At 37.9% G+C, this 13,094-nt stretch overlaps 1 protein-coding gene across 1 annotated transcript in view; it reads left to right on the top strand.

Annotated features, from left to right (window-relative positions):
* ABCB11 (ATP binding cassette subfamily B member 11) overlaps positions 1-13,094 on the top strand; it is a 100,368-nt gene that overhangs the window by 33,495 nt on the left and 53,779 nt on the right. The window contains exons 9-12 of the mRNA XM_069080192.1: positions 1,237-1,347; positions 3,551-3,676; positions 7,150-7,353; positions 10,384-10,554. Of these exons, the coding sequence (XP_068936293.1) occupies positions 1,237-1,347; positions 3,551-3,676; positions 7,150-7,353; positions 10,384-10,554 (612 nt within the window). The remainder of the gene's footprint in view (positions 1-1,236; positions 1,348-3,550; positions 3,677-7,149; positions 7,354-10,383; positions 10,555-13,094) is intronic.

Genomic DNA, 13,094 nt, shown 5'->3' with positions numbered 1-13,094 from the left:
GAAAATGTCATTAGATCTGTGATTAAGTGATTTTTGGTAACTTTGGAGGGAACCATTTTAATTGAATGATGGGGTTGAAAGCCAGACTTCAGGGAGTTAAAAAGAGAGTGAGAGGAGAGGAAGTGCAGGTAGAGAAGGAGGACCTTCTCAAGGAGTTTAGGCCCCAAAGAGACAAGAGATATGCACAACAGCTAGCAGAAATCAAGCAAGGATTTTTGGTTTTGTCTTTTTTTTTTTGATGATTTGGGAGATATCGGCATATTTGTAAGCAGTAGGGTAGCAACTATTATCTTAATTGTTGCTCAAATGATTGACTCAGTCAGGGTCACAGAATTAATGTCTGAGGCAGGATTCAAATTTAGATCCCCTCGACACTAAAACCAGCATTTTCTCCACTATGCCGTCTTCAAGTATTGGCATCTTCACATTGAAGAAAAAAGAGACTCTTAACAACATCATCTACCAACCCTTGCTAGCATTTAGTTGAGAACACTGAAGTTCAGCTTAGTTTAGACAGAGAACTTTGGTATTTTTCTTTTTCTTAAAAAAAAAAAAAACCAATCTGGAGGTGGCTAGTGAATAGAGCACTAGCCCTGGAGTCAGGAGAACCTGAGTTCAAATCCAGCCTCAGATACTTAACACTTACTAGTTATGTGACCTTGGGCAAGTCACTTAACCCCAATTGCCCTGCCTTCCCCCCCTCCAAAAAAATTAATCTTATTTTTAACATTAATTTAAAAGATTTTCAATTCCAAATTCTTTCCCTTTCTCCAGCCCTTCACCCATCCATTGAAAAGGCAAGAAATATGATACCTATTATATACGTGAAGCCATACAAAACATTTTCATATTAGCCATGTTTCAAAAGAAAGCAAGAAAAAATCAAATGAAAGAAATTATGTTTCAACATGAACTACAGTAGTTTTCTGCTACATCACCATCAGTAGTTGATATCAGGAAATATCAAGAAATTAAAATGAAAGCAGTTGGTAGGTTATCCAGCTTGTGTGTTTATTCAGGAAGGAACTTGGTAATGCCATCCAAGTGGACTTTCTTAGGGACATAATGTAGCTGAGCCAAAATAGAGATGAGTTCAGATCCAAAGATAGATGAGGGTGTTTGAAAGACTGCTGGACAGAGGGTTTTTCCAAATAGTAATCCAAGTCAGTTTGAGGCTTGGGATAAACACCAAAGTTCCTCTTTTTTGATCATTTAATCCTGTCCATTCTGCTTCAGAAACCAATCATTGACTGTTTGTCAGAAGATGGTTACAAGCTGGATAGAGTGAGGGGAGAAATTCAGTTCCACAATGTGACCTTCCATTATCCTTCCAGGCCTGAGGTTAAGGTAATTATCCTCTGATGACAAATATTGTTTATTAACATACTACAATCTTCTCATTTGATTAATAATTTCCAAGATGCTATGGTAAGGTTGGTTCCCTTAAAATCTGATTGTTTCTGGAAGTGGGGCGATTTATTAGCAACTTTCTGAAAATAATCTTAAGGATTGTATAATTGTTCTTTCTGGTTACTCACAACATTCTTTGGTGTTCTCCATTCTGTGTACATGCCTTGGGTAGAACACTGATTGCCAGTACTTTGGGATCAGTCAAATCCATGGGGATGTTGCTGAAACTAGTCACATAGGTCATATCATTCTATAGGCTCATGAGACAATGCAAGAGAAAAGCTTCATCTCTCAACTTCCCTGGGAAGTGCCATTATACTGAACTGTTGGGTGTGTGAGGTGGCAAAGAGATGAATCTGCTCCCTCTACTTGCTTTTTGACTGGTAGGGCAGGTTCACAAGAGCTTCCAGGTCAGAAATTCTAGTGATGGGCATGTGTCACTGAGTTACTACACTCCCATAACACAGATATAGGGATGGTCCAGCACCCTCTAATGAGAGTTTCCCTGACCTTACACAGCAAAAGTCTTTAAGGCAATGACCCTTCAAGGAAATCAGTCCTTTCAAGCCATACCAGCTAAACTGGATCTTTCTTTGTTACTAGTGGAACTCTAGCTGTTCTCCTCTTATCCCTATATTAAATTCTCTTTAATTGGCATGACCTGACATGCATGCGGGTATTTAACGCCTACTGTGTACCAAAAATTGGACTAGGTATTGGGGAAGATAATAAAGAAAATTATCACTATAGATAGAGATAGAAGTATAGAAATAAGCATAGTTTATATGGGCTACCTAGAAACATATGCAACCGCCACCAGAGTCAGTAATTTACATGGTATTCTTAGAATTGATAATATGAAAAGCTAAAAGATTTGTTTTAATCTTGTATGTAAATGGTGGTACATATAAATAATGATTAAAAATTAGATAACTGTCGTGAAAAACTAACCTCATTTTGGTTTGTCAATAAATACCTTTGAATGGGAATTCAGTAATTATATTTCTATTTAGACTTCTATCCCCAAGGCCAATTGCTTAGTTTTCTAAACTAGATCTTCTTCTTTGACTAAAGTTATTAGAAGAAGAATATTTACATATATATGTACATATATGTATCTGTATATGTGTATGTGTGTATATATGTATGTTTACATATGTATATATTTCTATATATATTAGCTAGGATAATTTCTCTGACATGAAATGAAATATTGGTAAAATTTAACCGTATTTTGAAATCCCCAAACATTTTCACTTATTGAAGGCTATAATCAACTTTTTTTCTTTCATTTTCTCCCCCTAAATTTAAATTATTGGTTTAACATAAATGTGATTATGATTTTGCTCTTTAATGTAGACGTTAACCAGAATCTAATCTTCAAATGTTATATAATGTATGTATCATCCCTAAAGTACATGAATTCCCTATTATCTACTGTCAACCTGCAAATTAAGAGATTGCATTTCTTTTTTTTAAGCAATCAGGGTTAAGTAACTTGCTCAAGGCTCAAGGTTACACGGCCAGTTATTATTTCCGGGTGTGGTGCTGAGTGTCTGAGCCCAGGATTCGATCTCCAGGTCGTTCCAACACTGGAGCCGGTGCTCTTACTCACTGAGCCACCTAGCAGCCCCTAAGCAATTGGGGTTAAGTAACTTGCTCAAGGTTACACGGCCAGGTGTTTCTGGGTGGGTGCTAAGTGTCTGAGCCCAGGATACGATCTCCAGGTCTTCTCAACACTGGAGCCTGTGCTCTTACTCACTGTGCTACCTGGCTGCCCCAAGAGATTGTATTTCTATGATAATTTGCCTTCTTAATGTTTTGTTTACTTAAAAAAAAACCCAACTCTGTCTCATTTTGAGGCTTTGATAGAACAGAATTCCTTTTTTTAAAATTAATTACAAGCACCAGAAATAACAACATAACTTAATACTCCGCTGATCTAAATAAATATCTTTATGCACTAATAGCAGCCTTTAGCTAAATAATCAATTAGATTAAATCCAAATGGGAACACTGGCTCAATCCAGTGTGTGTGTGTGTGTGTGTGAGCAAGAGTGAATATATTGACTTAAGCATCCCTTTGTCTTCATGTGATTTTGGTTGTAAAGATGAGTTATATTTTTTTAAATTTTTTCAGATTTTAGATAACCTTAGTATGGTAATAAAATCTGGAGAGACAACCGCTTTTGTAGGACCCAGTGGGGCTGGAAAAAGCACAGCAATACAACTGATTCAAAGATTCTATGATCCCAGTGAAGGCATGGTAAGTTTCTTCAGAAAATGTCTTCTGTGTGTGGAAGTTGAACTTGAGTGCTTTGACCACAATAGTTCTAGTTTACACTGAGATTGTGTCTACACTTACCCCTTATTCAAGCATTTTGATTAAATTGCTGAGTTGGAACATTTGATTAATTTTTTGGATTGAACTTGGACAAGTTTATTTGATGGTCAATTCAGTCAAAATGATCCAACCAGTTACCCATGTAGACAAGGCTTGAAACTTTTACCTTTCATTCTGAGCCTAAGCTTCCTTGACATTTTTGTCGTCAGTCTTTTTTGTTTGTTTTTGCATAAATTGTTTGCCTGAATCACAGAGGCTCAAAATGTATGTGGCAAAAACATTAAAACCTAAGTTTCTCAGAGTTAGAGGCAGCACGAAGTAGCAGATAGACAGCTGTTTTTTCACTGAGGAAGACCTAGGTTCAGGTCTTTCCCTCTGACAAACTGAATGTGTAACACCAAGGAAGTCTTGGGCTTTGCAGTACCCAATTCAAATCTCTATGGTTATAAATTGCAAAATAGTTTGTGATCTGCTTTGGGAGAGGGTATTTTCTTAATATCAGGGGAAACTCCTAATACCAATGAAATAAATCACAGGTTGAGTGACCCCAAAAAAGCCATTTAAGTTTATACATGGGCAACTCACAGTGGAAGAGTGCCTGGACTGGAGTCATAAAGACCAGCCTCAGACATTTACTAGCTGTGTGACCCTGGGCAAGTCACTTCACTCTGTTAACTTCCATTTCCTTATTTGCAAAATGAGCTGGAGGAGGAAATGGAAAACCACTCCAGTATTTTTGTCAAGACAACCCCAAAATTGAGTCATGAAGAATTGGCCAGGACTGAAACGACTGAACAAGAAGTTAATATAGATTTTAAATGAAAGATTCAGTTACAGATTGGGGATGATTTTTAATTATTAGTAGTGGGTATCTTCCCCCAAAGTTTATGCAATTCCCCAAATTTAGCCTTAAATATGTCACAGAATTACAGGACTGTAGATTTTCACAGTTAGAAATACTCTCAGTGAACAGATCACACCTGAACAAGAATCCTATTTACAACTGTTTACCGAGACAGCTTGAAGATCTCTGGAGATGGGAAGCCACCATCTCCAGAGGCAGCCTATTCCCTTTTTGGAGAACTATGTCAGAAAGTTTCCTTTACATCAAGCTTAAGTCAGCCTCTTTGTCACTTTCTACTCATTATTGCTCCTAATTTGGCAACCTGGGACTAAGCAGGACAATAATCTCTCTTCCCCATGCCTGGCCTTCCAATGCCCAGAAGATAACTATCATGTCCATCTCTAAGACTTCTTTACTCCAGTCTTACTTTCCCCAATCCATTCAACTGATCCCCATTTGGCATCAATTTAAGGCCCTGCTCTGGACACTCTCCAGCCTAACTGGCTGAAAGCCTGGCTAGAAGCGGAAAGTCATGTTGGCAGGCACAGTCCTCTCTGATTCTGGGTGACAAGCACATTTGAACACATATTATTGATGGTTCCTCTGAAATTCCTTGTGCTGTCACGCTCTGGAGAACTACATTATTTTGATGAATAGAAAAGAAGTCAGCAACAAAAGTGACTTCTCATTTTTCACAGGCCTGATGTCTCTCTCATACACTTCAAGGCTCTCATTCCTCTTGTCTGAATAGCACCCACATTTTACAGGACACAAAGTCAGCACCATTTTTTGTAGATAGTCCTTTAACTCAGTGCCCCATTTTCAGATTACACTGGTGTACAATAGTAATGTGTCTTTGAATGTACTGTCAAAAAGTAAAATTTACTATGGAATTCATGCCCCAGTATGGTGATAGTTACTTACAAGGACTGTGGCTTTTGACATTCACATTTTGACTACTTTTACCAATGGGATTGGGGTGTTTGGAGAGGACTAGCACCTCAGGTATAAGGGCTGTCAAGCCCTTTTCAGGGCTGCTCATCCACCTTTGGTGTCCACCTGTCACCCAACTCTGTAGCCTGGACAAAAGCCACACCCCAGTCATACCATCTCAGTTGATGTCTCAACCAGTTTGAGGGTAACTGAAAGTCCTCCAAGTGATCGATGAATTAGGCAGATGTCTACCCCAAGCATGGGAAGACTTTCTCCACTTGAATGATGGATGAGAATTTGTTCCACTGGCCATGAAGGTGGCTGAAGCAGGTACTGTAGATCACTGAGAGTTTGGTCAGACATCAAAAACACCAAGGTCATCCATCCACTGCATCCTGAGTCATTGCCAGGTGTCTTGACTTTTGCCCTGTCACTGGATTTTCATGACTCTGGAAGAGAGAATGAGGATGATGACTGTGCAATGCTTCTTCACTTAAACCCAATTCCCGCACAAGTCAAGACATCACCCCATGACGTCATTGATCCTCTTTGAAAATGAAGGATGAGCAACAACATGGGTATTAGTTTATGGATAATAGACATTCAAAATCCCTAGCTCTTCAAGTGTAGCTATGTTCTCAGCAATGTGAGTATTCCTTCCAAGAAGATCACAACTCATCCATGCCAGCCCCTGTCATGTGCCTCTCTCCTCTTGTATCCCCATAAGCTCATCACAGGGTAACTGCCCAAAGTGTTAGAGGCCTTCCTCAGTTTCTCCTGATACTGTAAAAATACCAGGGGAGCACTTGGGCTATCTATATGTTATCCATTGCTATTGCTATGTGGCCAGGACAACTTGACTTATAGTCTTAACATTTTCCTGTTCACGTGCTTTACTCTAGCTCTTAAAGGTTCCTTTTTTTTTCTATGTTGCTACAGGGTCACACCCACTGTGCCCTTCTGTACTGTCCTCTGCATGATAATTACTTTTAATTCTTTCGGAATCTTTGTAATTCTTTACTGACTGACATGATTCACAGCCATTTCACTTGCTTTGCCAGAACAAGTTTAGATTTTTTTCTTTGCTCTGATAGAAGAAAATACAAAAAAAAAAAAGACTTGTCCAACACCAGAATAAATGTGTTGAATCAGATAGTGATTACACTGTCCATGTTTTGAAACAAACTCTTCTGAAGAGTCTTGTACTTAGCAGGTACTCACTATTTATTAAATTGAAGCTAGAGCTAAAATCACCTTAGTGACAGATACATCATATCAAATCTTAGAATGATTTGATTGTATTGAATCAGAATAATTTGATTGATTACAAGGGAACTTAACCTCTGCTGGAACTCTTGAATTCCTTCTACAGTATATTCAACTGTGGTCATCTAACCTCCCATGGAAGGTCTCCAGTGATGAAGAACTCACTATCTGCAAAGGGGTCCTGTTCCGTATATCAACACTGGAACAGTTGCAAAGTGCTTTACAGTTTACAAAGTGTTTTCATTGGTAATCATTGAGCCCCCTTGTATATTTCTGACAAGTTGTGATCAAATGTTCAGATTCACATCACTGGTGGAGATCTCAATGGTGACTGTGTTTTTGTATTCTGCAGGTGACCCTAGATGGACATGATATTCGCTCCCTTAATATTCAATGGCTCCGATCCAATATTGGGATTGTTGAACAAGAGCCAGTGCTGTTCTCCACCACAATTGCAGAGAACATTCGCTATGGCAGAGAAGATGCAACCATGGAAGACATCATCAAAGCTACCAAAGAAGCCAACATCTACAACTTCATCATGAATTTGCCACTGGTACTCTCTGTCTCACATCTACTTCAACTAAACTTAGTGAATAGTAACCATTTTTTCTTTCCATTTCAGCCTTGAATGCCCATCTATATCTTAACATAAATTACCAATAATAACGTGGAATAAGCAATAACACGGAAGAAAATTGCTAATGAAAATCAGTAAGACGAGACAATAGGCATTTATTAAGCATTTTTGATGTTCCAGAACTGTGCTAAGCCCTGGGATTCAAAGAAAGGCAAAATAGTCCATGCCTTCAAAGAGTCCCAGGCAAATGGGAAAGGCAACAAACATGAACTATGTCTATACAATAGAAATAAAAAGAAAATGGGAGATAATTTCAGAGAGAAGGCACAAGTGTCAAGGGGGACTGGGAAAGTTCTCCCATTAAAAAGGTGGGATTTGAGCAAAGACCTGATGGAAGCCAAGGAAGCCAAAAGACTAAGGTAAGAATAGAGAGCATTCCAGGCTTGAGCGTCGGCCAGTGGAAGGACATGGAATTGGGAGACGGAATATTGAGTGTGAGGAACAGCAAGTAAAAGTTTTTTTAAAACTTCAAACTTCCTCATTGCTCTAATAGTGGTCCTTCAAACCCACATGGGAGTACATAGCTCCATTCACAGTTTTCTCTCCTTAGCAGAGAAATCATTTGGCATTGCTGTGTTATGGTTCTAGTATAATTTAGGAAAGAGTGAAGAATATTTTTGGATTTATGAATTAATACATTTAAAATAAAATTTAATAAATTTAAAATAAAAAGGATTTATTAATTCATAAATCCTCCTGGTAGAATGTAAGCTCCTTGAGGGCAATGACTGTTTTATTTATGTCTTTGTTCCCCAGTGCTTTGCATATATTAACTCTTTAATAAATGTTTATTTAATGAACGAATGAATTTTTAACATACTACAAGGATTTAGAGGTCATTTAATCCAACTCCCTCATTTTAAAGGCAAGAAAATTCAGGTTCCTAGAGGTAAGGTGAATTACCAAAAGTCACCCACCTAATTAGTATCAAAGTCACTCTTAAAACCAGGTCACATGGGGGCAGCCAGGTAGCACAGCGAGTAAGAGCACCGGCTCCAGTGTTGAGAAGACCTGGAGATCGAATCCCGGGCTCAGACACCCACCCAGAAACACCTGGCTGTGTAACCTTGAGCAAGTTACTTAACCCCAATTGCTTTAAAAAAAAACAACACAAAAAACAGGTCGCAAATTTACTTATTTTCCAATATACCCTGAAAAACTTTCTTTTCTCCAAACTTAAATGATTTTATTCCTATACCTTTAAACATGTCTCTGACTTTGGTTACTAGACAAAATGGAGATTCCCGAGAGTGCCATTGGTTATTTGAAAATAACTGGTATAATGGTGCTTTAAGGTCTAACAATTCTTTTTGTAGTTCACTTATTCGAAGCTTGGAAAATTGTCTTTAAACTATAACAAAGATATGTCAATCACACCTTTGTCTCAGAAATTTAGGGGATGTTGATAGAATTTCCAGTCCTTTAGTAAAACCACTAGCTTAGTTCCTATTCAACAAAATAATCAGTTAAAATAGGAACTATCAGATGATTCCTTCACTATAGTTGAGCCCCTTCCTAGCTTTGTCCCTACCTGCTCCTCCCTCTACTCCTGTGGTAGCTCTCTAGTTTTCTAAGGTCTCCTCTCCCAAGGAGCAATGTCAGGAGGTCTCACCCAATCAACTGATTTTGTCTTAAATAATTGATTTAGGGATTTTATGTTCCTTGCCCCAGGCATGGTTTGGATTGCTTGTCCTCAGCCCCAAAAAATCACTAATTACAGGTCTGGCCATCACGGTTAATCATATATTATAACCCATAACTTCAAGACATCTTCCCTTCCACATCTGTCTTTTTTTTTTAAAGGAATGCTCACATTTAAAATAATTTTATTGATTTTAAAATAGGTAGAGGAAGTTTCCAGTCACTGATATCTTAATTCACAGAGCAGTTGCTATAACCTTACACTTGCGTTTTTCTACCCTCATGTAGAAAAAGGTGTGATGAATAGTAATCATTTTTCAAGTCCATTTATGGTATTGCATATTTTCATTTTCTTATATAAGATTAAAGTCTGGCTAATGCTCTGACCATTTGTAGTCTCTAGTGTATTTAGGCAGACAAATTCATTCAACTTAAGTTAACAAGAATTTTCTAAGCAAATTAATAATAAAAATAATAGATAGCATTAATATAACACTTTAATATTTGCAGAGCATTTAATAAATCTCATTTGATGTTCACAACAACCCTGGGAAGCAAATATTCCCATCTACAGATGGGGAAATTGAGGCAAATAGACTTGCCCATCTACAGTGACTTGCCCAGGGTCACACTAACTAATAAGTATCTGAAGGTGGATTTGAACACAGGTCTTCCTGACTCCAGATCCTTCGTTTATCTGTCCTCTATATGCTAAGTACTAACTAACAGGTGCTGTGCTGGGCAGCAGGAATACACTGACAAAATCAAAGGAAAAAAATGTCCCTGCTTTCAGGGAGGGATATAATTATTTGCTATAACTATATAATATAGCGTAGTTATATAGTATAATCCATTTTATCATGATGAAAGAGATAATGTGGTGAATCACTTTTTCTCTCATAGCTGAAAGACAATTGTGAGAATTGTGTTTTACTGAGTTGTCTACCTAGAGAGAAAAGACTAAAATCTGATTTGTGTCAGTCTTCTAAGGTGATTTTTCAGGACCCTGATCAATTTTTTCTTTCACTGCAGAGTTTTATTTTATATTGGTCTAAGTGAAGAGTGTTTGTATAGCCTGGCGAGCTTGGGAATGAAAGCATGAATCAATTTCTTTACCTCACACATGTCCCCAAATATCGATTAGACCATAACCTGTTTTTCTGAAAGGAGGAAATGTTTTCCCCTAGGGGAGTTGGAGCTGGGAGAGTTAAAGTTAAAGGATGGTAGCATTAAAGAATGGATATATCGAACCATTGTCATGTACTAACGGCTACCTCTCATTTTAACTATTGTCTTTTGTCTTAGAAATTTGATACCCTTGTTGGTTCAGGTGGAGGCCAGATGAGCGGAGGCCAGAAACAAAGGATTGCTATTGCACGGGCACTGATCCGGAACCCCAAGATCCTGCTTTTGGACATGGCCACCTCTGCCCTGGACAATGAGAGTGAAGCTACAGTCCAGGAAGCACTTAATAAGGTCTGTTGAAATGCTCAGTTCATTTACTATTGTAAACGTGGAGAAGCTTTTGGGAAACATTTGTGTTCTGTGGCATGTGTTGACATTTAGCCAAATTTGTGCAGGTGTGTATGTGTTTGTAATATAATGGTTTCCTCTGCCTGTGGATTATGGAAGAGTCAAAGGAAGCCTCTCTTTCTAGGGTTCCCAAGGTCAGCAGAAGAGAGTCTGGGTTGAGTCCCTGCTCTGCAAGTTAGAAAATTTTCTCCTTTAAACATGGGAGCCCAACAACTGGGATATGGAAACCACAGGGACCGCTCCTTCTGATCCTACTTTGCCCCATCAGCATCAGATGAGGAAGTGGCCACTGAGGGTCCCTGTAGAGAAGGACACAGACCTTTTGCAACACTCATGAGAACCAGGATTAGGGAAAATAATGGTAGAGAAAGACAGAGAAGAATATCCTATTTCCTTTATTTCTTTTCTGAGTTTAATAAATGCTGGCAGTTTAAATAGCATTTTACACATATATCATTTGGTCCTCACAAAATCCCTTTAAATTAGATGCTACTGCTATTATTATTCTCATTTTACTGATATAGAAACAGATTCAGAGAGGTTAAATGGCATGCCCACGGCTACACAGCTAGTAAATATTGAAGGCAAGTGTCACCAATGTTCTACCAAACTCCTTTCATAAGCAGGCAGTTCAATTTAACAAGTGTTTACTAAGGACCTACTTTGTGCAAATCTCTGTACTATAGTTCTCCCTTCCATATCATGGTAGTTAGGGTGTGGTGCCCCTATGATCTGGAAAATTCATGTAAAATTTTTTGGCCCTCCCTTCATACCAGAAAAATGTCTGCTTTTTTCTTTCTTTTTCTTTTATGTGGTGTTTACAGTAGCTTATTGTAAAATTTGGGTTAAGTATTTGGTCAGAGACTCTGTATCATCTGCTGACCTTCATGTGTCATCTTCAGTTTCTGCAGAACTCCCCCCAAAATCCCATTTAATTTCTTATGCTGACCCATGATATATGAAAACTGTGATGGGGAAAGTCGCAATGTGGAAGTGATAACTATGTAGCATTTCCGCCCTCGAGGAGCTTGTGATCTGATAGTTGGGCTACAACCTGTAGGGAGCTGAGAGTTCTTGTCTCACTCCCTAATTTAATCAAGCAGCAGGACATGGGAGGAAAGGATATAATGGCAGGGTTATGGTACTTAATGACCCTAGGTAGAGAGAGGGTGGTTTAATTTACTTCTAGTTTGAGTATATTTCTCAGAGTTTTACTTACTTTACCAGTATTACTTACTTCTAAGATAATCAAGGTGTTGAACAGAAGTTTTAAAAAACGTTCAATCTAGTATTCTATAAGACTGGTTTTCTAAGACTTGGTACATGCCATTCATAGGTGATCCATTGGGGCACAGGGAAAAAATTAGAACTTCTTTTTATTTTTATTTCAAAAATAAATGAGCATTTACTAATTAATATTATATATTAATCACTACTAATTAATATTATGTATCAATTATTACTAATTAATATTATATAATTATATAATGTTTAATATGTGCACTGGTACTGATTCCCTCACTCCATCTAAATGTCATGTCACCATAGTGTGCAAAGTCCCTGAAGAAGAATGGGAATTTTATGTAGTTGTTTGTTCTTTGTTCTCTAAGAGGACCATGATATCAGGAAGGTGACACCATGGCTTATAAGTGAGGGAGAGCTGTGCAAAGTCATCAGTCTCACTTTCTCATTTGTAGCCATCTGGGTTCAGTGGTCAGATATGTCAGGACAACTGAAGATGGCCCCCATGGGAATTCTATAACACACAGGGGTTGGCAGTGGTGCCCTTCTTTGTAAGGTCCTATAGTTTTCCTATACTGGGTTAAGAGGACTTACAGCTTAAAGTAACTGATTTTAACTAAATTAATCCTTACAAAATAGAGAGGTAACTTAAAAAGGGACCTGCAAAACAGCAAAAGCTAACCAGGAAATGGCTTCTATTACATTGATTCCTAGCATGAGCTCTCCACCAGTCACATTACTAGGTAAAAATAATGATGATCTAGCCAGATCTAACAAGAGGCCAACTAGGGAGTGACCATGAAAATCTTTTGTACCACCCAGGAGGGCACTGATTATCTTGTGGCAGTTATTAAAAGAAAAATGAGTAATGAATTTTTCTTTTATAAAAAAAAAGACAAGCATTCCCAATTTGCCAATTTTTTTCTCTTACAGGTAGCTGTCTTGTTATGCAGCCTAGCAGTATTTTTTTTTTTTTAAGTGAACACATTTAACATATCCCTTCAAGGTAAAAGTGACATTTAAACAATGAAGGAGAAACTGCTTCTCTAAAAAAACATGCTAGAGGAGGGTTTTGAAAACAGATAAACATCTTTTTCCTGAGAGAAGTGTTTTTCATTAACTTTCTTTCTTTCTTTCTTTTCCTTTCTTTCCTTCTTTCTTTCTTTCTTCCTTCCTTCCTTTCTTTCTTTCTTTCTTTCTTTCTTTCTTTCTTTCTTTCTTTCTTTCTTTCTTTCTTTCTT

This window comes from Petaurus breviceps, unplaced genomic scaffold (genome assembly GCF_028583685.1).
Source record: "Petaurus breviceps papuanus isolate PSGF00001 unplaced genomic scaffold, PetGlider_PUasm1.0 91133, whole genome shotgun sequence".
Taxonomy (NCBI): Eukaryota; Metazoa; Chordata; class Mammalia; order Diprotodontia; family Petauridae; genus Petaurus; species Petaurus breviceps.
This window is presented reverse-complemented; position numbering and strand designations above follow the sequence as displayed.